We start from the raw sequence: 26,321 nt of genomic DNA, 5'->3' as shown, positions 1-26,321 counted from the left end.
TGTGTGGTTCATTGGAATCAACTTAGAAGGATGTGTTGTGATGTGTCTAGGTTCCCTCTATCTCCTAAAGTGGACCACAATGGATGTTATAGGTCCAGGTGGCCGAATTTATGTAATTTTTATATACTTTATTTGTGGTCGACCTAGTTGAGGATTTTGATGAATGATCTTGTATATATCGATGTGCAGTTATATATGTTGAGTATGAGACATGAGTGAATGGATGTGAAGTGGGTGTGAATGATGCACAAGAAGATTTGGTGTAGTAGAAGTAGGAAAGTTAGTTTGTAAAGAGCTTTGAGATAGTTATTTATGTTAGATGTATTTTCCATGATATTGATTGCTTGACACAATGGTTCAAGGATAATTTAATGATTAGGAGATCTTTTTCATTTCAATTTATTGATCTTGTACACCTGTCAAAAGAAGGTGTGTTCCTTTTTGTAGTTTGTGCATTCCTTTGTATCTTGCCCCAAGGTTGTGTTCCTTAGTCTTGCAAGTCCTATTAGGGGCAATTAGATCCTCGACCTTGAGCCTAAACATTGCAATCAATTATTCATATTGTGAGTGTGATTCTCACTATGGGTTTTCCTTGTTTAGGGTTTTCCATGTAAATTTGGTTTTCATGTGTTTATTGTGTTTTGTGCTTTCATGTTTCATAATTGCAATAATAAGTTAATCATGTTTGAAGTTCAAAAGATCAAAAATAAAATATGATGAGGTCTAGATTGATTCACCCCTCTCCTCTTAGTCTTGTGGTGTGTTCAACATTGTTCTCCAAAAGAATCCTTTCAATAATGCTCTAGAAATTTGTTTGTTGTTTCTCTAGAAGCAATATTTCAATGATATTTCAAAAAATTGTTCATTATCTCTAGAATCATCATTTCAACGATGCTTTAGAAATTTATTTGTTGTTTCTCTAGAAGCATTCTTTAATTAATGCTCCAAAAAATTGTTCTTTGTTTCTTTAGAAGCTTCCTTTCAATGATGTTTTAGAGGCTTGCTTGTTGTTCATTTGGAAAGTATCCTTCCATCATTTCTCTAAAAGTTCACCCACTTTTTCTTCGGAAAGAATCCTTCAATTATGCTCCAAAAATTGTTCATGTCTCCAAGACGATGCACATTCTGCTAAAAAAATTCTACTCAATATGCTACACAAACTCTTTTTGATTATTTGATAATACTCCATACTTACATCATTTCAAGAAATAAATATGAAGGGTTTTGAATCAAGGCACACATATTTTCCCCATCAAGTACATAAAAATCATTAAATACCCTAGTAGAAGTTCAAACTTCTAAATAATAAATTACCCCCTTCATACTAATAATGATGATTAAGAGGAGCCAATTGTACACTAAATTTTTAGTAGGTGTATCTTATTTTCATAAAAGTTGATACTCGTGTACATTGATAACAATTAAAGCTATAAAGGTTATTAAATGATATTTTAATCAATTATAATTTCTTATCCCAAATAATCATTTCAGATGAATTATGTCTCTATTTTTTATCTCGTGCAACAAAAGGTGGCATCATAAAATCTCATGTTTATTTTCATTACTCCTTAATTAAACCAAGTACTTTTTGTTTTACTCAATATCAAGCTCACTCTCAATTCAAAGATTTTTTTAAAGAAATCCCTTTGTAATCCTCAAAACCATGCAAAAAGTATGTTACATTCAAATTCTACTAGATTTTTCCATCACAAGATAGTTATGGGTATCAAAAGAAAAGCTAAACTAGATTCTCTAGCAAAATTACTAAATAAATAGCAATTGGTATATTGTGGAATGGACAATTTGATTAAAAAAATTGTAGAAGTTGGAAGGTTATCACTTGGAGCTTGTCGAGAAATTTATCCATAACTTCACCAAAGGGTCTGCAACTATTGCAAGACAAAAATTTAAGGTAAGAACTAAACTCATATATAAGATTTCTAACATCAATATAGAAGGATTTGACCCTCAAGAAGATAAGCTATTATCATATTAAGAAATATTGTCTCATTTTTTTAAAAAGAATAAAAATGTGTCTCAATAAGCGACTAACAAAAAAATGAATAATAAGGGAATTAATAGAGAAATCATTCAAGAACCTTGTGAATTGGTCATCAAATGGGTGTTGAAGTATATTACTTGTAGGACTATTTGGTGGTCACATGTCCAACATTTACAATGTTGACAAACCTCCACCATGGGATGGAAAACCCTACACTTAGATCAATTCACCTCTTTATTTGTATGAATATTTAAGAAATATGACAAACACATATAAAATGTGTAGGTTTCCTGAAAAACCATGGGTTCATAACAATGCCCTGTAAGAACCAAAGTTAGAAAAAAAATATATAAAATAGAGAAGAAATGGCTAAAATTTGTGCAAACCCTAAAAAATGGGGCAAAAAATTAGAGAATGGGGAATCTTTAGAGGCAATTCCCCAAGGAAACCCTCAAAATGTTGATCAACAATATGTTGAAATACAACCTCAACCACTATATTCTAGAAAAGATGCTCAAAATCAATCAACCTAGGAAAACCCTAACTTTCAATAACAAGCTAATAGGGTATCTTTGGTAGAAGAAACAAATAAGAAAAGGCCCAAAATAAAAGAGGTAAAAAGAGAAAATATAGCAATTCTTCTACTCCCCTTAGGAGGAGTAAACACCAAAAATAAGGACCTAGCCAACAAATAGAGCTAGAAACACTAGAAGTTGAGACCCCTATAGAAAGTCAGCCGCATGATTTTTGGAGGATCCAACCCCTCCTAATGGTGAAGTTCCAATGAATGTTATTTCTCCTACTTTTGAGAAAACAATAATGGAAGAAGAAGAGATATCTCCTCGCAAAGAAGCCCAACAAAAGGGAAAGCCCCAATTAAAACTTCAATAGAAGAAGAGGAGAAGATTATAAAAGAAGCTTAATTTGTAGAGTAGTTATCCATGCTAGAGAAAACAAATGCCTGCTAGAGACAACAAGTAGATGAATTGAAAATATTGGTAGAGAAAAAGAATATGAAACATACAAAGGAAAATTCAAATTTCAAAGTTTGGATAAGGGAAAACGGCCAAGAAATTGTTTATTTGAAAAAGAGAATGGACCCACCCCAAGAAATATCCAATGCCAATCCTAAAAAGGAAGGGGTTAAGGTAATAAATTTAAGGAATATAATTAATTACGAGAAGAAAATTCAAGTCTAAAAGAAAATTGTGAATAGTTGAGAAATGTCGAAGAAGAGGCTTACAAAATAAGAGATGCATTACTCACTTTTAGACAACTTTCCAAATTATATAGCATGTTCGTGGTAACTGACAAAATGTAAGCAGAGCTATGAACTAAATTGGCTGATGCTATGAAAAGACAGTGCATTGAGAGTTGGAAATACTTTGAGTCCAACAGTCAGTAAAATATCAAACTATCAAACCATGCTAGAGAAAGGGTACTCCCAATATCTCTCGATTGACCAACTACAAAGATTCATACTACAAATAACCAATAACAAAGGCATGCACTTTAAGGAAGATCGGGTAGAGGGGATCTTTTTAAACTTTTGAACCAAAAGAGAAAGTTTTGAAAACTTGCTAACTGGGTACATGTTCAACACTTAGTAGGACTAAGAGGGGGGGGGGTCAGTCAATCCAAAAGTTCAAAATAGATTATTAATAAATAACATTAACTTACTTAGCAATAACACATTAATCATCAAAACATGAGCATCAACCATCAACACATGAACACCAGATTTACATGGAAAACCCAAATAGGGTAAAACCATAGTTGGAATCTAACTCACAATATGAATACCAATGTTTACATATTATATTAATGAATCTAATATTTGCATTAGATTATATGTACAAACTACATCTTTATTCACAATTATATATTAAATATACGATTGCTTGTATAACTTTTGATAAAATCATGCTTATGTTATTCCATTGATTATCAAGAGCATTCAAGCACTCAAGCATTCCTTTCCAGCATTGAGCATTCTCAAGTCTCCCTTCAAGGCTATGTGTTGCATTCAAGTCAAGGAATCAACCATTGAAGAGGAGATCCCTTTCAACATTCAATTCAATACAAGAAAATTTATCTACTAAATTGGATATTTTACTTAATGAACTAAATTGGCTGATGCTATGAATAGATAGTGCATTGAGAGTTGGAAATACTTTGAGTCCAACAATCAATAAAATATCGAACTATCGAACCATGCTAGAGAAAGGTTACTCCCAATATATCTCGACTGGCCAACTACAAAGATTCATACTAAAAATAACCAATAACAAAGGCATGCACTTTAAGGAAGATCATAAAGTATTTCATAAAAAATATACTAGAAATAATACTCAGAAGTGACTGTCAGCTAATTTTGATATAAAATCAAAAGGACGAATTCCATATAAATGGAAAAGTCTCCCTTCAAGGCTAGGAGTTGCATTCAAGTCAAGGATTATCAAGAGCATTCAAGCAAAATCAATAATAAATGGAAGGGAGCATTGAATGCATTTGTATGGAATTCGTCCTTTGATTTATAATAAGAATTAACTGACAACCACTTCTAAGTATTATTTCTTTAAATTGTTTAAGGTTTGCTTGTATTGAATTGAATGTTGAAAGGGATCTCCTCTTCAATGGTTGAATACTTGACTTGAATGCAACAACTAGCCTTGAAGGGAGACTTGAGAATGCTCAATGCTGGAAATGAATGCTTGAGTGCTTGAAGGGAGACTTGTATTGCGTTTATTAATCATGCTTTTTTTATTCCATTGATTATCAAGAGCATTCATAATATTATTGTAAATAGTTTCTTGAAGCTTTCAAAACTATTGTGCCTAAACAATAAACCTCTTGTGTAAATTTCTCACACAAAACCTATATGACTTCTCCGTTAGTCCTTTTATAGGAGAGGCATAACTTAGAGCATTCATTTTCATTTTGTAGAACCAAGTTGAATGGAAACAAAAAAAAGAGAGAGTAGAATAAGGCAAAGACAACTACTAAATTCAATGTGAGACACTATTTTAAGAAACCACAAGATTTGAAAGAAAAATTTCAATGGATGTTGAAGTACCTAACCATGGAAGAAGAATAATACCCAAAGTTTAAAATAATGCTATGAATCTTTATCAACTCCCATTCACCAAGTTCCAAGGCAAGTCTTTTTAGGCCATAAATGTGCAAATTCAAAAGAGAGATCCAATATCTCCTAGTATTAATATCATGTGGTCTTTGAGGAGGATGAAATAAATTGCAAAAAAAATGAATAAACAAAAGGTAAATAGGATTGACATTAAATAGACATCTCTTCTAGTTCTTTATCCAGTAGCTCCATTGAATGCTATTGGTGGTCAGGCTGATGATAAATTCAACTGATGGAAAGAAATGATAGAATCTTCAATTGTTTATATTATCAATTTTTAGGAAGTAGATATAGAAGCACACATTTTTCATATGACATCAATTGGTTATTTGAAGAATAGTGTAATGGAGAAAAATCAAGTCTAACACAACAAGCTAAAGTGAAGTAGGAGGACTTGCTTAAACATGAGTCTAAGGGAGTGATAGGTACAAATAAATACCCCTTAATCAAAGACAAATTACCATTCCCTTTACCCATTTCATGGCTCCCATATACCCCTATCTTACTTAATTTTTTGAGACCATGTAATAAATGTATTATAATTTTAATTAAATATTAGTGTATTTGCACTTGTTTATTTTCCAATGATTATGATGTTTCAAATGCTAATAATTGGGTGTCAAATGATACCGTGCAAGAGAAAAACATATGATATAAATAAGAGAATTCTAGAGATGTCACTTCTATGGAGCTCCATTTTTTTGGAGCATCTCTAGAACTATAATAAATTGGATCACCATAAAAGGATTTTTGAAGACTTATGCCTCTTTCTTTGTTTGATGTTTTGAATGCCACCAATCCCTTGAAACCCTATAAATAGAAGTCCTCATTTTTTGACTATCATTTCAAGCAATTAAATTATTTCTTCAATTAATGCAACTCAAAAATTTTATTATAGAATTATGTAACAAACCTTTAATGCATTTGGAATATCACCAAAGTGCCTATAATCTACTAAATAGGTTATATTTTTTATATATTTGTTATTAAAAAAAGACATCAATCAATCTTCGTTTTCATATATTAAGGCTTCAAGTGATATATCATATCATTTTTGCTACTAATTTTTTTGAATGTTTTTCAAGTACCATTGTCATGTGTTGTTGATTATCACATAGATCTAGCATCTATGAGTTGGCCACACAGAAGAGGATTTGGAGCATAATAGTAGAGACAAGTAGTATTTTTTTCTATTAAATTCATGTACTGATTCCTATCTTATGTTAAGATCATCTTGTAGGATCATTATGTTTTGTATTGTATGCATTATCACAATCTCTTTATGTTGTTCTTTATATCTTATTAAGATTGTAGTTGTGTTCATATGAAAGATTATGTGCATGTTGTGAAGTTTGCCCTTATAGAAGTTTAATGACTATTTTATTTAGTTATTTATTGTAGTTTGAGTTTGATTATAGTTGGAAGAATCAAAACATTTGCATTTCATTGCTAATATCTAGTTATTTCAATTTCTTATTTAGAGTAGTTGTCTTTAGTTTACATCTTGTGCGTTTTAGCAATTTATATCTTCCATATTTCATAGAAGTAGAATCTCATGCTTTTTAGCTAGAATAATTTTCATTTCAATTTAGAGTGGTTTATGATATCCAGAGATCTCTTGCAAATAGCCTTGGACACTTCCTTGGTCAACATAATAATAAATTGATTAAAGTGTGATACCTAAGGATCACTCATCACCCACAACTAGAGAAATGACTAGAAAACAGTCCACACAATTTTATTAGATCTTTACAATTGATAAAACATGAATCCTACTATCTGCAAAGTTCCTAGTGTGTAATGAATGTCAAACTATGTGGTGCCCTAGATATTCTTTACAATTTCACTTGGTTACCTTCCAATGAATGTCATGAGGATCATGTGCAAAGCGAGAGACAATCCCAATGATGAAGGTGATATTAGGATGTGTGTATGTCAAATACACAAGAATACCAACCAATTGTCTATACAAAGTAGAATCAACACTAGGTGTTGTGCAAGTGGTACTCAAAGTAACACCAAACTAAAAAATGATGTATTTGTTCTTTGGAAACCGAGTCATTTTTTCTCCAAAAGGGTCATTATGAATTTGCTAGACATTTTTAAAGTATGATTATTGAATATACTCATTACTTGCCTCATATCCATCCCTAGGTTCTAATTCCTCCAAGATTTTGCGGTCCAATAAAAACTCCTACACTACTGCTATAACTACATTAATGAAACTTATAAAACTACACTCAAGGGAAACATAACTTAGTTTGTGAAAGAAGCGAACATCATCATATGAATATTCTTCCTCATTAAACCTGACTAATCATAACACAATATTGGCCCTAACACCATCAATTACCACAACTTTAAAGGTTTTTTCCATAAAATATGCAAGCATCATTGCTTGCTCATGAAAGAACTTCATATCTTCCAATCCTTCCTTACCTAAAACAAATTTTACTAGCCACAAGTTGACCACCTCTTCACAATGAAAGATAATTGTAAGGCTATGATCCAAGATAGGGCCTTGCTAGAGTGAGTTTCTAGGAGAATTACATTACACCATATACACACAAAAAACAATGTAACCTTGTAATAAAACACTAACATCTAGCAATAGTACAAACATAGAGATGCTAGCTACATAAACCATGAAAATGCCACACATTTCAAATAATAACTAGTGTGATGCCACACAATATTATTAATAGTCATATCCTAGATCACCTTCCACACATCACCTCATGCAAGAAGCTTTTAATCACAAAAACCAATCCTTATACCATTTTTATTTTAAATATTCATTATAAAAGAACACACTACCTTAATACCTTAGAGTAGCCTACCCTCCTCTACAAGAGTGGCAAGATTAATCCAATCACCAATATCCCCACTTTTTATCATTGCAAAATCAAATAATAAAGCATTTTAACTAGCAATACAACCCATCACTTAATTTTGAATATGATAATAATATGAAATTTGAAAAAAACTAAACTTCAAATACCATAATTGAACTTCTTTTAAAATCACATTTAATATCTATTTTAACATTAACATTTTTTCATTGCACCAATAACTATCTAAGAGTCTCCTTCAACATCCACTTAAGCCAACTTAAAAATAACCATGAGACAAACAATAAATGTTACCCATTTTGCATACTTATTGGTTTTCTCACCAAAAAAAATCCAAACACAAAACTACCATTGTGATCCCTAAACACAGGGTGCTCCAACACTACATGATTCTATAGTTGTGAGGTTTGGGGGAGTAACATGTCAAATCATGGGTGGAGGTAGTTAGAAAGAATCCAAAAGTACCTAATCACTACTAGTCTCAAAGTCAATTCAAGAGTCCCCTATGAGATTCTTTTTGCTAAAGCAAGAATGTTTCCAATGGAATCTTCAACAATAATTTGTTTGTTAAGTTATTTAAAAAAAGTTGAAAACATGGATAAGCATCATTGGCCCAAAATGGTTGAGGAGGAGTGAGACCTTAGGAAGAAGAGCTAGATGGAATATAATAAGAAGTGGATGAGTAAATGAGACTTTAATTTGCAAGAATGCCCTAACACTAATGAGGACATAAGAAAGTTTGTATTATTAAAAATAGGAATGCCATTGGACAAAACATATTGATCAAAAAAAGCACATTATGTTAAATAGTCCAACTTCATGTGGGAGCATGATGAAAAAGACTATCTAAGGGTTGTAGTTAAGGGTAACAATAGACTTTTAGTAGTGCAACTCTCATCATCTTAGATTTGAGATAGGTAGATGGATGATCCCAAAGAAAGATTGTAAAGAAAAAACTTGTATTTCTACAACATAAAGATGATTTAAATTGAATGACATTTTACCATTGAGTGTGTAACATATGAAAATATTCATAATCTATATAAAAACAACTTGAAAATGGATAACCTAAACAAATTTTTTGAAAAAACAAGACTTCACAGCATAACTGATTTCATAATAAAAAACCTATGAAAATTATTTGTTAAAAATAGATTCTCCATCTATTAGACTGTCTTAGAGAATGTCATTAAAATTCCTTCCTAATTCAAAAAAAACTCCAAAGTTTAACGTCACCTATCATGTCTTCTTTTTTTTCTCTCTATTTGCTATTGGACGGGACACAAATACATATCATTAGGACCACTTACGTCCCACTTCTGACAATTTAGTCGACCTTTCCTTTCGTCACGCACCCTTTCTTTCTCAGTTGGGGGTAAACTGTAAGTTTCAATCGTACTTGATGACTAAAATGTTTAGTGGAGAAGGTGGGCAGCAGAGTGCAAACGCGAGGAAGAGGAGTATGAATCCGGCGGGCAGGGTGCAAGCGTGAGGAAAAAGAGTATGGATCCGGTGAGCAGCGCAATCATCGGAGCAGCATTCAGCGAGCTCTTCGTTGTGACCAGAACCATCCTCAGCATTATCATCTTCAGCAAATCCAACTGCAAAGAGCTCAAAGAAAAGCTCCAGCGCCTGCAACCCACCATCGATGAAATCGCCAGGGTAAGCTCCGACACTTTTCTCCACAGAGACCGGCAGTTACGAGACTTTCAAAATCAATTGCAAGATGGCCTTCACCTAGTCAAGAAATTGGAGAAGCTGGGCAGTTTTAATCTCTACAGAAAGTATCGGTACGGAAAGAAAATCCTCAAGCTGGAAAAAAATGTCAATGACTTCATGCTTACTCAAGGCCTAGCCAACCTCATGCTTGACGTCCAGAAACTGGATGTGAATTTCAAGGGCTACAGCCAACGGTTTGATTGCCTCGAGGAAATGGGTCAACATATAATTCATATTTTCAACACTAAAATGACTAATGATGCTGTTTGTAATACAGTTATTCTTCAAAATATGAGCGTAGATCAACTTCTGTTTGATAAGGATGATGCTACAAGTGGCCGTGGCCAAGAGTTTACTGGTTCCAGTGCCCAGGTCCCGGATTTGCCAAATTTTGTAGTAGGATTGCAAAATCTCATCAACGATTTCAAACAAATTCTGTTCCAGAAGGATGTTGGTATAGTTGGGATCAAAGGCATGGGTGGAAGCGGCAAAAGTACTCTTGCATTAGCCCTCTGCAATGATACCGAAGTTAAAGGTGAGTTTTTTGTTTTCGTTTTCAATTGAACATTTAAGCGTATGCAACGACCATCAGATCACATTTGGAATAACCTAGAGTCGGCGTATACCAGCCATGGTCCCAAAAAGATTACCTCCAGGATTCCTTGGAGTCCTACACGCCTTAATTCATACCAAGTATGCCATGGAGGTTTACCACATACCAAATATGGATTCATAAAAAAGAGTCGGGATATCGAGTTAGTTCCATCTCTTGGAGTCATACCTGATTAGCAACAGAGAGGTATTACTATTGAGCGTTGACCATTGCAGCTTCCAGTGTGACTTTTTGAATTTTACCAGTCATAGGCTGGGAATGATTCTTCTTGCAATTCTGGCATAATCCTCAGGTCGATAGGATCACATAACTTCCAGAAACACTTGCTGGAGAAGTTCCGTCTTCTGGATTCAGGCATCTTTATAAGTGTGGGACAGCGTTTGAGCCATGGTATGGTTAGGTGAATTGTTAACTCACTAAACATCAAATCCCCCCACAAGTTCAAAACTCAAAGGAAGAGAAAACTCCAAAAAGTATTTTAAGATTTTACACTTCGACACAATCTCTGCCGACACCAACAAATGATCATAAAACACAATTCTGGTTACTTGAAGTAAAACAAGTATAAATGCTATTCAATATGCTTCTCACCATTCATATGTCACCCTTCCTAAACGGACATAACACAAATCCATTTTAACCTCTTTGTATTAGAAGACATACACCAAATGCCTGAAGGCTGGGATGGAGAGAAGGGATATGTCTTCATCAACTAATTTCCTTCAGAGATTGCACATTCCACATTCAACAGTATGAACACAGTTTGGATATATTGATATTCAGAAAAGCGAAGGAAGTAACTACAAGCAACGTTTCAGCTGCAGTATTGTTTGCTTTATAATATTTGCATAAAGTTTCCTCTTAGACAAATGAGTTTCAAGATTATTCATTAACAGCACAAACAACGTAAATGACAAAATTCAGAAGGACAAAACATCAATTATATGCTCAAAACACATTATACATGCCTTTGACGTGTTTGGAATGTCAGGCCTTGATATCTTCATGTGGAGTGCTCCAAATGGCAATTTCTTGCATGCTCAACAAGGAGAAACAAAAACCCACAAAATTTATGGCCTTAATTTTTGCACTGGAGCTCTAAAAGTTTCAACATGGCTACACCCTACTGCTCTTTGATGCTTTTCCTAAGTCCAGGCATTCCATTTTCTTCTGCTATGGTTGCTGGCAATAAAGCCAAGTTAATTTTTTTTTTTTATTATCTCACATCCAAGTATAGTAATCCATTATGATTTTTTTCCCTCACTCATCAGATGACCTCAACTGCTCACGACAGAAATAACTAATTTGGTGCCATTTTCCCTTGTTTTGCTCAAAAATGGCCTTAGGATGGTAGGACTGGGTCACTATCTTCTTGCTATATCCCTTTCCTCTCCTCGTATTTAGGAGATCACTATGATGATGATATTTTTTTTTAGTAAGTAAATAGCTGGATAGGCCAGCACCTATATTAATAATAGAGGTTTTACATCCGCCAGAGGTGTCTATATACCGTTACCTCCTTCAAAAGGTGAAATATATCCAGTTTCAAAGTGCAAACAATGAAAAACACTAGCTGTCTAGACTCTATATACCTGCTCTGGCCAGGGATACAAAATTTGGACTCAGAGACCTATGACCTATCAACACTGCACAACTATCTGCCTGCTACACAACAAACAGTAATAAAACACCATAGTAGTAAACGAGAAAACAAAAAACCTTGAGGGAAGAGGCACCATCTTTCTCTGTCCGAGGGGCTTGAAATGCTCTCATAAAACCTTTGAGCAGCAAGGGCCTGTGCTACAATTGGGCAGTCTCCACCGCAATCCACATGAGCCTCCCCAGTCGCAATTTCCTCCACCAGCCTCATGTCATTTAGAATCCACAGCTCCCCACGTCCCAAACCCCAGTCATTGCCTTCTGCAACAACCCCATTATCATCCACCCCAATATCACGCCTACCTTGCAGACCTTCCTCCCTCACATACTTTCCCAAATCATACCCTTCCGGTCTTGCTAGACTGCTAGTAGCAAACAGAATGAAAGTCAAATTTCTGTTTCTCTCCACACGGCCTTGGTTGTATTTCTCCAACTCCATAGTTTGCAGGATGCAGAATTTCCTTGTCTCCCCCCCCTACATCTCGGGTCATGTAATATTGGTGGGCCAACGGAATACGATTCTGGTTATCAATGTTGTCTAGGACCGCATCGATTTCCCTCAAGAAGGAATGCCTGAAAATCATTTGGCAAACCTTCTTCGTTCTGGGTTTGCAGACACCCATCTGAATGCAAATAGCCAGAAACATGGCCGGGATGCTCGAATTCACTCTGTACTTGTGTGCTGCTCGTAGAAACTCCAAGCCCAGAATCTTCCTACCCGCATGCAAAATCAGAGGGTGCTTTGATTCCAGAACCATCAGGAGTCACTTCTTTGTAATCTCCCCAAGAAATGCCGTTTGCTGCTTGGTTGATTCCAAAAGAACAGGGGTGTCCATACCTACGGCTTCCAAATTACTCAGAGGAAGGGAATTATGCAGTGCAGTTACTACCATATTTGCCAAATATATAACTCCTTTCACTGAAAACCATCAGGATGATATTTATTTTCCTAGCTACATTTTTTTTGTTTGATGTGGATAACAATCATGACTTGGGGTGTTCCTACAGTAGACATCCTGGGTAGGAAAAGGCATGAGCTCCAGCTCATGAATTTTGTGAGTTCTTCCAACAATTGGCCATGATGGCTAATATTGGATGGGCTCATCCATGTAGATTCTTTAGCTGCTTTGTTCTTCCATTTTACCAGATATTCTTTTTACTCTTTTCCTCTTGTTCGTTTGAAGGTTGCTTCAATCTCTCGTCTTTCCCTTTCAGGTTACTGTTGCTGTCAATTCTAAATTTGCAACTTCAAATCAGCATCATCTTCACTGGGCTGTACATCATGGCAGAGATACAAGGATGCAATGTTAAAGATAGGAGAAATCTTTATTCCATCTGGCAAGTCTATCTCATACGCATTTTCTGAAAATCATTTCAGTTCTCTACATGGTCCTATTTTTACCATTTGAACTTATTGTAGGTCCCTTTTGGAAACCTTTCCTTCCTCAAATGTGCAAGTACCAAGTCACTCACCTGAAAGCCCACTTCCCTTCTCTTCAAATCAGCATGGTGCTTGTATTTGGTAGTAATTTGTTTGAGCTGTTCATGCACTTGATTATACACTTATTTCATGTATTCTGCAAAATTTGATGCCCCAGCACCATGCATATACACATCAGCCATGTCCTGCAACTTGGTTACTCCTCTTGGAGAATACTGATATACAATTTGAAAGGGTGTCTTACTGATGTTCCTGTTGGAATTATTGTATGCAAATCAAGTTCGTGCTAGGACTAAATCCTAGCCTCCTAGTTTGTCTCCTACAAGACATCTCAATCGGTGTCTGAGACACTTTTTCACAACTTCCAGTTAATTGTTGGTTTGTGGATGTTACACTGAGCTGAACTGCAACTTGGTGTTTCATTTCTATATAAAGTCCTCCAAAAAATGCCCAACAATTCTTTTGTTTCTATTTGATACTATGCTTCTTGGTAACTCAAGCAAGTGAACCGCTTCTCTGAAAAAAAAATTTTGCTATATATTTGTAGCAATTTTTGTCCTCTTGCATGCAACAAAATGAGCCATTTGGGTAAATCTATCAACTATGACAAAAATGGAATCGTTCCCCATCTTTGTCCTAGGAAGGCCTAAGACAAAGTTCATCTTGATATGCTTCCAAGGCCTAAAGGACTATTTGGAATAGGCAATGGTTTATACAAATGACTCTCTTTGCTTTTGCAAGCTGGTATATTCTACAACATTTGACATACCTCTTTATATCTGTTGTCATCTTGGGCCAATTATATTTTTGATTTACTTACACAAGGGTTGTAGCAATTCCACAATGTCTTGCCAGTCCACTACTATGCATCTCACTGATCAAGTTCTCTAGCATAGAACCTTGGGGTACACACAACTGTTGTCCTCTAAACAACAAACATTCTTGTAGAAAATAGTCCAGCAATGAAGTCATATCCATGCTAACTGGATTTTCAGACAGTGCCCATGGTTCTTTAAAATCACATCATCTCAATGGCTCTTTCATGCAATCAAATCCAACTCACTCTACTTGCATCTCATCCAACAAAAGAAGTTTTCTACTTAGTGCATTAGCTACTCTATTGGACTTCTTCTGATATGCTTGAGTACAAAGGTATATCTTTGAAAAAGTTTGACCCACTTCATATGATGTTGATTCAACTTACCTCGACTGTTGATATATTGCAGGGTTCAATGATCAATGTACAAAACAAACTCCTTACGCAACAAATAATAGTACTGCTTTTTGAGAGCTTGCACTGTGGTGTAGAATTCTTGGTCATAAACCAAGTATTTCCTCTTAGCATCATGAGTTTCTTGCTGAATTATGCTAAAAGTTTCTCCTCTTGACTTAAAACTACACCTATCACTGTCCCACTTGCATCAAATAAACCTGAAACATCTTTGTGAAGTCTAGCAATGTTAGTATCAGCTTTTTTTATAATCATCTTTTTGAATAATTCAAAACATCTTTGAATTGCTGCACTCCCCTCATAGTTTTTGTAATTGGTGCACATATCCCATTGAAATTGCAAATGAACTTCCTACAAAAGCTTGCCAAACCATGGATACTTCTTGCATCAAAGGTAGATTTTGGATTAGGCTCTTTTTTATGGCTTTTACCTTTTCTGGATTCATCTTCAACTCATTAAGTGACACAACAAATTCCAAATAAACTAATTCCTTTTACATAATAAACTGCACTTGTTCAGATTGACCTGCAATTTCTCTTCCTTTAGTGTAATACCCCAGTTATTTTTTTTTAATTTTTAAGGCCAACAATAACATCAACAAGAAATTAACCCGTTAAGGTCAGAAACATAAAATGAAACCATACTGGAAAGTAACCCTTCCACTTTCTGATCACCAAGTGTCCAATGTGGGAAGGTGAGAGCATACGGTGTTGAGGGGATCATTAGCTTAAGAAAACTGAAACATAATGCAATGCTTGGGCGGCAAGCCAGCCCCTTCCGCTTATTCAGCGGGAGAACAAGGAAACTTGGCGGTAAACCAACCAAGTGAGATACACAAAATAAGAATTACTCAACTGCAATGTTTCAGCGGGAGGACTGCAATTGCATAATAACTTCAACTCGACCGCTTATGCAGCGGGAGGACCATAACACAAGCTATCACTCGACCACTTATGCAGTGGGAGGACTGAAAATTACAAAGTTGCTGGATATTAGGCGGCAAGCCAGCCTCTTCCACTTTTTTAGTGGGATGAGAGTTACAAAATAGAATTGGTTAGTAGTACAAAGTACTACTACCTAACCTTACAATAATAGAGATGAGAGAAGGAGAGTAATGCAGTTTATCACAATAAGAACATGAATTTTCTGCTACAACCAAACTGCAGGCTGGAATTACAAATCAGCAGCCTATGGAAATGCCAAAATGCTCATAACTCCCTCATTACACATCCAAATCCATTCAAACCAGTCCCAAACCCACAATATATCACTCACAACAGCAACCAATCAAAACTACAACCCAAACAACCCCTTATAAAATTGGCACGCATCCCAATGCAAGAGCAGAAACCCACGCATATACCTAGGGAATTTCGATTTAGCATAATAAATTCAAAACTCAATCAAACATGCTGTAAACTCACAAAGTTTATTGCCAATGCTGGGAAGAAAGGAGATGATACCCATAATAGTCCGTCGCTCCAGCAGAGAGGTATGATTGAAAAGGTACTTCAGCCACAGGCAAACCAGCAAGTCTCCAGAATCACTCCAACACCAAAAATGTCTATGGCAAGATCTGAGAATGTAGAAGAATACAACGCATAGCTAGGTACTGTATTTCAAGTACGAAACCGGGAAGCACTAGGGAGATGCACTCCGAAGCTTTAGGTTCTGTCGCCAAACCGGCAGCATAACATTACAATTTTTTCAAGATGTTGAAATGGGAGCCCAAGGTTCATATTTATAACTTCTCACCATCCAAATTCAAATGCAAATTCCACTTCCTTCATTTGCATTACATTTCATCTTCATGTGGACCCAAGTGTAGCGCCATATACAAGAGTCAAACCCCACGCCAAAGACATGGACCCACGTTAACCACTTTTTGGCGAAATTAGAGATGCAATATGAAAATGATACTCCTCCAAATAATTTCGATATCCCTTAATACACATGAATTTCGCCAAACTTAGGAAATAATGGACATTAATCCCAAGTTCCATAAATCAGTAGCAATTAATCAAAATAATTTAAATATTAAACCTTAGGATAAGGAATTAATATTTAAATGCGTCACATGACTCCCGTACTGATTTTCTGACAAAACTAGGATGAGACTGAGCCAGGAAGACCACTGAACTGCTGCAGGATCAGGACTCTGTCCACCGCCAGAAATAGAATTATGCCACATTGCCACTTACTAAAAATAGTAAGTCAAAACTAATGCTCTGAAAAGCATGATCATCGCGCCCAGTGACAAAGCATGGAGAGCTCAGTAGGACAGTATCGCCAAACTAGCCATCTCTTGACTTACTAAAAATAGTAAGTCCTTGCCTCATCAATGCTGGATCCTCATTCTTCATTCCACCTAGCCTACGGGTCTCAGGAATAGGCTAATGGACCACTGGAAGGTCATCAATGAGAAGGGGACATTACATTTAGCCTTTCTAGTACTTACTTCAAATCCAACATATACTCATTGTTTGTCTTAGTGAATATGAGAATATCATCAAGGTATACAATTACAAACTTAACTATGAATGGTTTCAGCACTTAGTTTAGAAGCCACATGAAGTTACTTGGTGCATTACTTAGCCTAAAAGGCATTACCAACCCCTCCTGCTACCCCTCCTTTGTTTTGACCACGTTCTTCCATTCATTACCTTACAAATTTGCATTTGAGGTAATCCAGTTTTTAGATCTGTCTCAAAGAAGTACTTTTCTCTGCTTAGATAGTCCATGAGGTCGTCCATGTGAGGCAGTGGGATCTCATATTTAATTGTTATTTTGTTTATAACTCAAGAAGTGGTACACATTATCCACTCACTGCTTTTCTTTGGTGGCAACATCGTTGGTACATCACAAGGACTAAGGCTCTCCCTTATCAATCCAGTGTCAAGTGATATGCTGCCTTGCTTAGAAGATTTGATCTTGGTATCAAATCCATGTGATGACCAAGACTTCATATTTACGGCAAACCTTCGGAAGATCATTGGAAATGATCTACTTGTCCTCTTGGAGCAGCTCACTTACTTCCTTTGGTATTTCATTTGTCTTTTCCATTGTCCCAACCTTCATTGGTTTGAGAATGATAGAAGAACATCCACTGCCTTCTTCAAAAGCTCATTACTTTTTACCAAGAGAACTTTCCTACAGCTTTATCTTCCTTTTCCTTCATGGATTGAAAGTGGATTTCTTACCTCTTTTGTCCATAGTGATGGTGATTTCTCTACCATAATGTATGACTTTGCAGTTGTATTGCCATGGTCTACTCAATAAGAGACATCACATATGTCCATGGGCATTACATCTTATACATATTTAATCAGGATATGAACTAGTTTGAAAATTAATTAGGCAGTATTATTAATTACCAATGGATGACTCTTATGAAGCCATGACACTTTGTAAGGATTTGGATGCACAACTCTTTCCAATCCAAGTTTTCCTTCCATTTAACTTGAGACCAAATTATCAGTATTATCACTATCGATAATCGTTTTGTAGCACTTACCTCCCGACTTGCTAATGTTTTTAAAACTTTTTTTTGTGTTGTTTTTTCTCCTTCGTAGGTGTCAGTAAGATCTTTCTCAAAGTGAGGTTCTCTCCTTGTTTGGACTCCTCAACTTGATTTGGGATTCCACTTGACTCCTCTCCAGCTTGTACAACTTGTGTGCTTGCCTCATTTCTTCTTCTGGTACTGTCATTTTACGCTTAAGGGCACTCAAAGGCCCGATGACCTTCTCATTCACATTGAAAACAAAGTCCCCTAAGTGATCATCCCCTTCCTCTGTGATGTAGAGGGAGTTGACTCTCACCTACTTTTTGCTACCTTGTCTTAGTATCTCCTCCAAGCTACACTAGAACCATCCAATGGTTCTACACCTTCACACCCTCCAAGGGTCTGCAAGACTTACCCTCTCTGACCTTCCCAAGGTCCTTAGACTAGGATAAGCACTTGTTGTTTTGTGAGTTCCATTCTCTTGCTTAGGAGACCTTGTTTACTAACTCACAGGATCTTCATTCCCCACATTACTCACACTAGGATGGATGATTTTGTATGGGTTCCCAACTCTACTCCTTCCTCAAGAGCTTTGGTATTTACCGGTTCCAAGTTTCACAAGCAAACTGCACTTTTAGGCCTAATAGGAGACCTAATTCTAGTAGCCCTGTCAGCGAGGTATTCTGCAATTATTTGACAATCTTCCTTAACAACCCTATAAACTCTTTGGCATTCCAAACACCCTTTTTGGAGTTACATACAATATCCCAAAACCGGAGGTGGGTTCCGTCGTTAACATGTCTAACCCTTATAGGGCTAACTAGGCCTAATTGCCCCTTCCTAGGCCTAAAAAGTAGGGATTTGCTTAAACACCTTCACCAGTCCTATTGTCTGAGTGAACTGTTGTTAATTTCAGGTCTGTACTACCATAAGGTTTTCCAATCCAACCATCCTTCACCTCCATCCACCGGATTCACCCAATTAGGGCCTGTTACCCATGTTACCTAATGCTTGCCAACTCAACGTGCCAAGCCTAGGGTATGGTGGCAAATCTATGGTTTAGCTTCCCCCGTCTCAAAACCAAAAAGAAAACATAGAATACATTGCAACCGAACATTCCACAAGGTTTCAGAGTGGGTATCCACCATGGAATGTTAGGTTGGAGCCATTGAGCTCTCAAAACCCTGGTTTTTAGGACTTTTGAACCCGCCTGCAACAAAATGAAGATAATTTACAAACTACAACACTTCAAGACTTCAAACCAAAATCAAAATGAAGTTAAGACACTAGTCTAGCATTCCATGTCCCTGTCGGGGATTATCAATCCGTACAGGCCGTACAAGCTTGCCAAGAACAGGTAATAACTCGGAAAACACACCAAATGGAGAGACTAAACTTGTCTATTTGCTTCAAATCTTTAACAACTGATTATCATCGGTATTTCCAAGCCTTATACTGGCCTTGGAGTAGTTACACATGCTCACAACCGATTGTGATAACCAACTAGCCGTTGGTGTACAAGTTTTGATGAAAATGTTACAAAGTTGCTATGAGCAATTTTTGCAACTTTTGCAATTTTTTTGCCTTGGTGAGCAACTTTGCTCTCCCCCAAACTTGGTCACCTCCAAGTGACTCATATGACCTCAACTACCCTAAAATAACACCAACCAACCTACATTAACCCAAAAACAACTTATCCTAGTAAGTGCCCTACTTGGCACCCTTAAGAGCTCACATGCCGATATTGGCCAAACTAAGACTCTTAGGGCCCTTACAATCATTTGAGCACACACTCAATGGCCTCTTGGCCTTATGACAAAGCTAAGAACAGGATTCCAACATCCTGGAAACAAACTCAAACAAAATTGTTAAGTGCCCCTGCACCACTCTGCCATAGTTCCTTCTTCCTCTTGTAGGATATGCTCCTCTTCTAGATGGTTGAATTTGGTCTTTTGAGGTTCTAGATTCACCTTGCCAATTTTGATTTCTCCTAGTGCTTTGCTTATTTCTACTTTTGCCAAGTCTTCCTCTACCTCTTGCTTTACTTTTCTGTCTTGTCAACTTTTTCTTAGCCTTTAAGGCATAATGATATGCCTCATTCACAATACCCTCCTTGATCAAAGTAAATTCATCCTAGAGCTGAAATCTTAGTCCATTGAGGTATCTAGTAGTTTATTTCTCCTTTTCTTGCTGCATATATGTTCTGATCGGTAAGCATACAATTCTTTCAGTATACTATTGAACATATCACTCCTTTTCTCTCTCAAATTTTGAAATTACTTGAATGATTTCTGTTCATAGTCTGTGGGCAAGAACTTTCCCTTATGATAGATGATAACCTTACTTTGTCTTCAAACTATCCTACCGCAGGCCAGCATGTGACTACCTTTTGGTGACAAAAAAATTGTGAGGGTGATACAATCTTGGGTAGTGGCCCAAATGAATAGGCAACCACCCCAGGCAGCCTAGTACAAACTCACATGCAGAGAAACACGCACAAAAACGTTGAAGCGAGACTATGCCTTTGTTGCAGGTAGACTTGCAGTTATGCACCAATCCGCATGCAGCAACACACACTTAGCAACTACAAATTTTAGCTGCTGCAGGTGACCCCTGCATTTCCCACACAAACCAACAACCCATAAGCTCATACTATCAAGCAAGCAAACAACAGTAAATGGAACCCAACAAACATCAAACCATTCTTGAGAGACTCATGAACTTCATGCACACAGACAAATCTTAAACATGATATTTGAAGCAACATTAAAAATCAATTTTTCTTCATTTCGCTAACTGTAGATACATTTCTTAGACATTTTTTTATTACAAAACACAACCATGGATGCAATATTTCCCGTTTTGTACCTTCCTCAAGTACTCTATTCTCACATATTCTCTCTTTCTTTTTCATCCCTTTCTTCATCTCTTTTTTCTCATGTATGGCTTGGTTTCTTCCACCATCTCTCTATTTTCTCATGCACAAGCTGCATGTGCCTCTTTCTTCTATCCTTCATGTGGTTTGATTCTTCTCCTTCTACAGATTCTATTTTCTTTCACACATGGCCTGCACATATACCTCTGTGCTTTCCATCAGCCTGCTTGTGTCTCCATCCTCTTAGTTTGCTGCCTTATATCTGTCATGAATCCTGTATTCTCTATCTTGAGCCGCACAGTCTACACACATCTTACCATGCTTCCTTTTTCTTCCCTGCCTTTTCTGCTTTTTCCAAAATCCTCCTCATCCAGCCTTTCCAGAATTTTCTCTTTTTTGGTACCTTCTTTTTCTCTTCTGAAAATCCCTCCAAATCTGGGAATTCGAATCCAAATCATTTATGCTGCCTTGGCCTTTGGCTAATGGTGTAGGAGAATTCTCGGCCACCATTACTTCCTTCGCCATGCTGCTTTCTCCTACCACTTCTGCCACACCCTCAACCACTGGTTTTTTCTCCAACCCTTTTCAACTTCGGTTGTTGCTCGTACCTCGGCTGGAACCACTTGGAAGGTATCTTCTCCACTTTCTTCATCCGACAAGGATGCCTCCATGGCTTCTTCTTCACTATCCCTGCTTTCTGCACTGGCGGACTGCTCCACATCCTGTCGTCGTCTTTTCCTCTGCGGCTCCCCGCCAGCGGCCATGGTGTCCAAGTGGGTCCAATAAAAAATTGGTGGGTTACATGGTTCTACTCTAAAAAATGGCTGCAAGTCATCCCTCTTTTCTGCTGGCACTCCTGTGCGGATGGCTTCTAGGAACATCGCGATAGCATGGTGTGACATGTAGAATACCTTGTGTTGCAACCCTAGACATTCTCTGATGCGCTCAGAGAGAAAAGATGCCCAATTGAACACTGTGTCATTCCTCAACTCGTTCATTAGTGTTGAGGTGTCTTTTATACACGATCAAACACAAAATAAAATACCCAAAGGTACCTTATCCTCTCTTGAACAAAGCTTCCCCGAATGCTGAAGATTTCGCCTAAGGATCAATCGAGGCAACTCCAAGGTTCTAATATGTAGGTTATCTACGTGTGGATAAGCACTCGTGTTCGTTGTGTTTGCTGTTTCATCAAGGGGCCTTACGTACTTTCTATGAAAGTTGGTTCTTGCAACCACTTAACCAATGAGGAACTGGGTTTTCCTAATACTAACCAAGTTTTCAAAAAAGGACAAAAGATAAGGGATTTAGAGAGGGCTATGCTAAACTAAACCTATGAATGACTAAATGGGGGGCAATCTCAGTGAAACTTTACCAATCTCAGTATCACCATAAAAAACAACTCTACTGGAATCTGTGCGATCTTCTAAGGGAATTCAAAGATTTTCAAATCATTAATGAGCATAGATACTATCAATAGGATACATATCAATATTCAAATAATGATTAAACCCTAAACAATTTCAATATCTCCAGTTGACCACACAGGGCACACTTATAATTAGTAAGAGGCTAGTGGTTTGGATTATGAACTTCACTAAAAGATTAGGCACAACATTTATCATTCAATCTAACTCTAACATCTAAATACTATCTTCAATAAGAGTGATTCAAGAAGATAAACAACCATGCAAGAAGCCACAAAGAATGCAATAAAACACCACAACTTCAATATTTCATTGATCTCATAGCAAAATATAACAACAATTGTTCAACTTTCTCTCTTCACCAAATTTGTATAACTACTCTTCTTCTCTGCTGCTAATAAACAACCATGTAAGAAGCCACAAAGATTGCAATAAAACACCACAACTTCAATATTTCATTGATCTCATAGCAAAATATAACAACAATTGTTCAACTTTCTCTCTTCACCAAATTTGTATAATTACTCTTCTTCTCTGCTGCTAATAAACTTATTCCTCTTAACCTTAACCTTACAAATGAATTGAGTGAGAGCTTATATAACATTTTCAAATACAATGAGTGGCCCAGATTTAAAGGAGATCAAGGGCTGAGATTTTGACACCTAAACCCTAATTAGGGTTTGTTACAAGAATAACCCTATTTAGATAAACATTATCATAACTTAGCCAATAGAAATTGGCACAAATAACGAGAAAGCATCGTCCAGTGGGGATTGAATCGCCACATCATTTCATAACAACTTTTCATCTAGAATTTTGTTCCCCTTTTCTTGCTCCTTTCTGGCAAATTCAATGAATCTGGACGTAATCCCCTCAATCTCTGCAATGGGAATCTCAGGGATGTTCTTCATTCGTTCTTCCAAGTGAAGGACCTCATCAAAGGCCACAAGAAGAGTCATCTCCCATCCATGCTCCAACTCTTTTGTTTTTTCAATCAGGAACATAGTAGTATACATCTGATCTCACTGCTCTTCTGTGATTATGCTATCTTCTCTACAAAAGATGACCTTGATCCTGTCCTCCAATTCTCGGACGTCCACCTCTGTTTCAATCTCTATCCTTCTATCAAGGATTGTACACAGTACATCAAACACCTTATCCTGGATAGGATGGATAGTGTCCTCAACTCGACTGCACCTACTATTGATGTCCTTGAATAGAACTTCCTTCATTTGGAGCAAAGTTGACCATTGTAGGAGATTATGGGTTCCTCCATCAATTATCCTTTCTTATGCTAAAACCTGTCTTGATGTCCTTCTTACCACTTGCAATACTGGGATGATAATGTCTCTAGTGTGAGTGAATGCATCGACAGTTACCACTAGATTATGAATGATCTCAAAGACCTGGATGGCCCTGTGGACTGTTTTCATCATTCTTTTGGCAAATTTCTTGGCTACCATGTAGGATCTATCAATCCATGTATCCACGAGTCAGGCTGAGTTCTTCATCTTTTTTGCTTGATTTATTGATTCAAGAGGGAGTGCCTGCAAGGGTGAGAGTTGAGACTACTGGATCCTATCACCTTAATGGCTCATTAAGGTGGCTAAAATAATTCCTCCAAGCATTAATCTCCTTTTCCAACCTTTTATTCTTTTCTATTTCTTCTTTTAGTTTATCATTAATTGCCCTCACTAAATCAGTCGCATCTTCCATGGCTTGCTCGGAGGTAAGTGGGCCAAGATCAAATGTCTCTAAATCATATTCTTCTGCGATGATCTCATCATCATACTTGTCCACTGCTGGTGTAGCTATCTGTATCTTTCTGGATCCTGTATCATCTTTGATTACCTTAGACATCTTCGTAGCTTTCTTCTTTTCAATCTCCTCTTGAGAATTGCCTAGAAGGCTTTCCAAATCAAATACTTGCTCCTCATCTTCAACCACAACTACCCTCGTAAGTCTTTCTCTAAGCCAATTTGGAATGGAAGACTTTCCTTCTCTTACTTGCACTTCCTCAAGCAATGGCCTCTCGCCTCTAAAAGGAGATGTCGCTTCATCATCATTTCTTTCTCTTTGTTGTTCATTAACATCAACTTGGACAGGAAGAGACTGACTTGATGAGTGCTGAGGTGTCCTTCCTTTGTCTTGTTTATCATTCTGTACCATGGACTCCATGGACTCATCTATCTCATGCACCTTCTCTCTTTGATCCTCTCCTTGACTTATCTCCTTTTCATGTCTGGAAGAAGCGCTTGAGGGATGATCAGGATTCACCTTTTGTCTCTTCTTGGACGATTCTCTCTTTTCAGGTCCCTCCTTTCTCTTCGACCCCTTAGAATGAGAAGTGTTCTCACTTGCACTCGCCTCTCTTTCTTCCATTCTTGTTTCTAAGCTGAATGTCATAGCTATGTTTTGTTCCTTCAACTTTTGATGTTGGACATCTACCCATCTACGAGTACAACTCAAGACTGGATCCATCAATGCTCTCAAGTCTGCGACTTCTTGCTCATCCCAATCTATCTTTACTTCTTTGTCTTCTTTCTCATAGGAAGATTGAAGATATCTGCCACTGTCTTGTGCTTGATCTGCCACTCTATAAACTTTGCATTTCCTGATAAGATCTAAGGGCAATCGAGAGTGCATCTTTCTTTTTACCTCTACATCATCCTGAACATTTATCCAGAAGTCTTCTACTTGAAATACATGCTTGTACTTCTTCCCAACTGTTTCTTCCATATGACCATTAGGATCAAAATTTTCTCTCGAGGCAAAAGATGTGAATGAGTAGAGAGATAGCTCCTTTTCTGCATCTTCAGCTGCTTGAGAATTAGGACATACTTCAATTGAATTTCCAAGTGAAATAGGTATAGGGATACCATTCCCATGTTTATGTCTTGATGCCTTAGCACAAGCTGCCAGCTGTCTAGTCACTTCAAGTAGTAGTACTCTATCCGTAGGATACCTCGGCAACATATAAGGAGGTGAAGGACATCCATGGATCTTGATGTAGGTGAATTTAGGGAATTGAATGAACCACGCACCATGTTTCTTCACGAGCTCTTGTGCTTCTGCAGACAATCTTTGGTGAATTCCTCCATGTGGTGTCCTGGTGATATGCATTGTGAAAGTATCGTTGACTAGCTTGTAGTAATTCTTAGGCGGATGATGCAATTAATTATAAGAATCACATACTCTTATCTCTCCCGGCCCTCTCCCAACAACTCCTCTGTGTGGTAGTCCTGCATACTCAAAGCATCTAGCTAAAGAATATATAACATATGAACTCATGTGGAATGACTTAGTAGGGACTAGCCTCCTCAACTGCACATCTAGGTTGTTACTGATAATCCTGGCCCAATTGAACATTCCTTTTCCTTGAACGATCACTTGTATAAAGAAGAACATCCACCTGTCGAAAAAGAATGCTCGAGAGGCACCCACAATTCGATTAAGCATGGTTATCAAGTCTCCGAATTCTTCTTGGAAATCAATTCTGTGAGGTGTATTGGGTATCTTATTTAGGCGAGGCCTACTCTTGAGTAACCAATTCTTATTGATGAAATTTAGACAGGTATCAGGATCATCTTCGTAGATAGACTTGGCTCCTTCTAGGCTCTTGTAGATCATATCCCTCTGTTCTGGAAGATGAAAAGCTTCACTTATAGCTCCTTCTGAGAGATATGTGTAATGGACACCCCAGAATGCCCAAAAACTAAACCAACTGCTGATAGGAATTTAGTCAAACAGTTTGCATCCAACTCCTTATTTCTCCGTTTAATGTTTAAACCTCTTATGGCTTCGGAAATGAAATGTTTGTTTGTTTTTAAGTCTTTGCATAGATTTGAAATCACA

The 26,321-nt window shown here is 37.0% G+C and overlaps 1 protein-coding gene across 1 annotated transcript in view; it reads left to right on the top strand.

Annotated features, from left to right (window-relative positions):
• Positions 1 to 9,326: 9,326 nt before the first annotated feature.
• LOC131079574 (putative disease resistance protein At5g47280) overlaps positions 9,327 to 26,321 on the top strand; it is a 56,031-nt gene continuing 39,036 nt past the window's right edge. Inside the window, exon 1 of the mRNA XM_058017559.2 lies at positions 9,327 to 10,253. Coding sequence (XP_057873542.2) covers positions 9,503 to 10,253 — 751 coding nt within the window. The 5' untranslated portion in view covers positions 9,327 to 9,502. The remainder of the gene's footprint in view (positions 10,254 to 26,321) is intronic.

Source organism: Cryptomeria japonica, chromosome 9 (genome assembly GCF_030272615.1).
Source record: "Cryptomeria japonica chromosome 9, Sugi_1.0, whole genome shotgun sequence".
In the NCBI taxonomy this organism is placed as follows: domain Eukaryota; kingdom Viridiplantae; phylum Streptophyta; class Pinopsida; order Cupressales; family Cupressaceae; genus Cryptomeria; species Cryptomeria japonica.
Note: the sequence above shows the minus strand (reverse complement) of the source record. Positions and strands in the feature narration are given on the sequence as shown.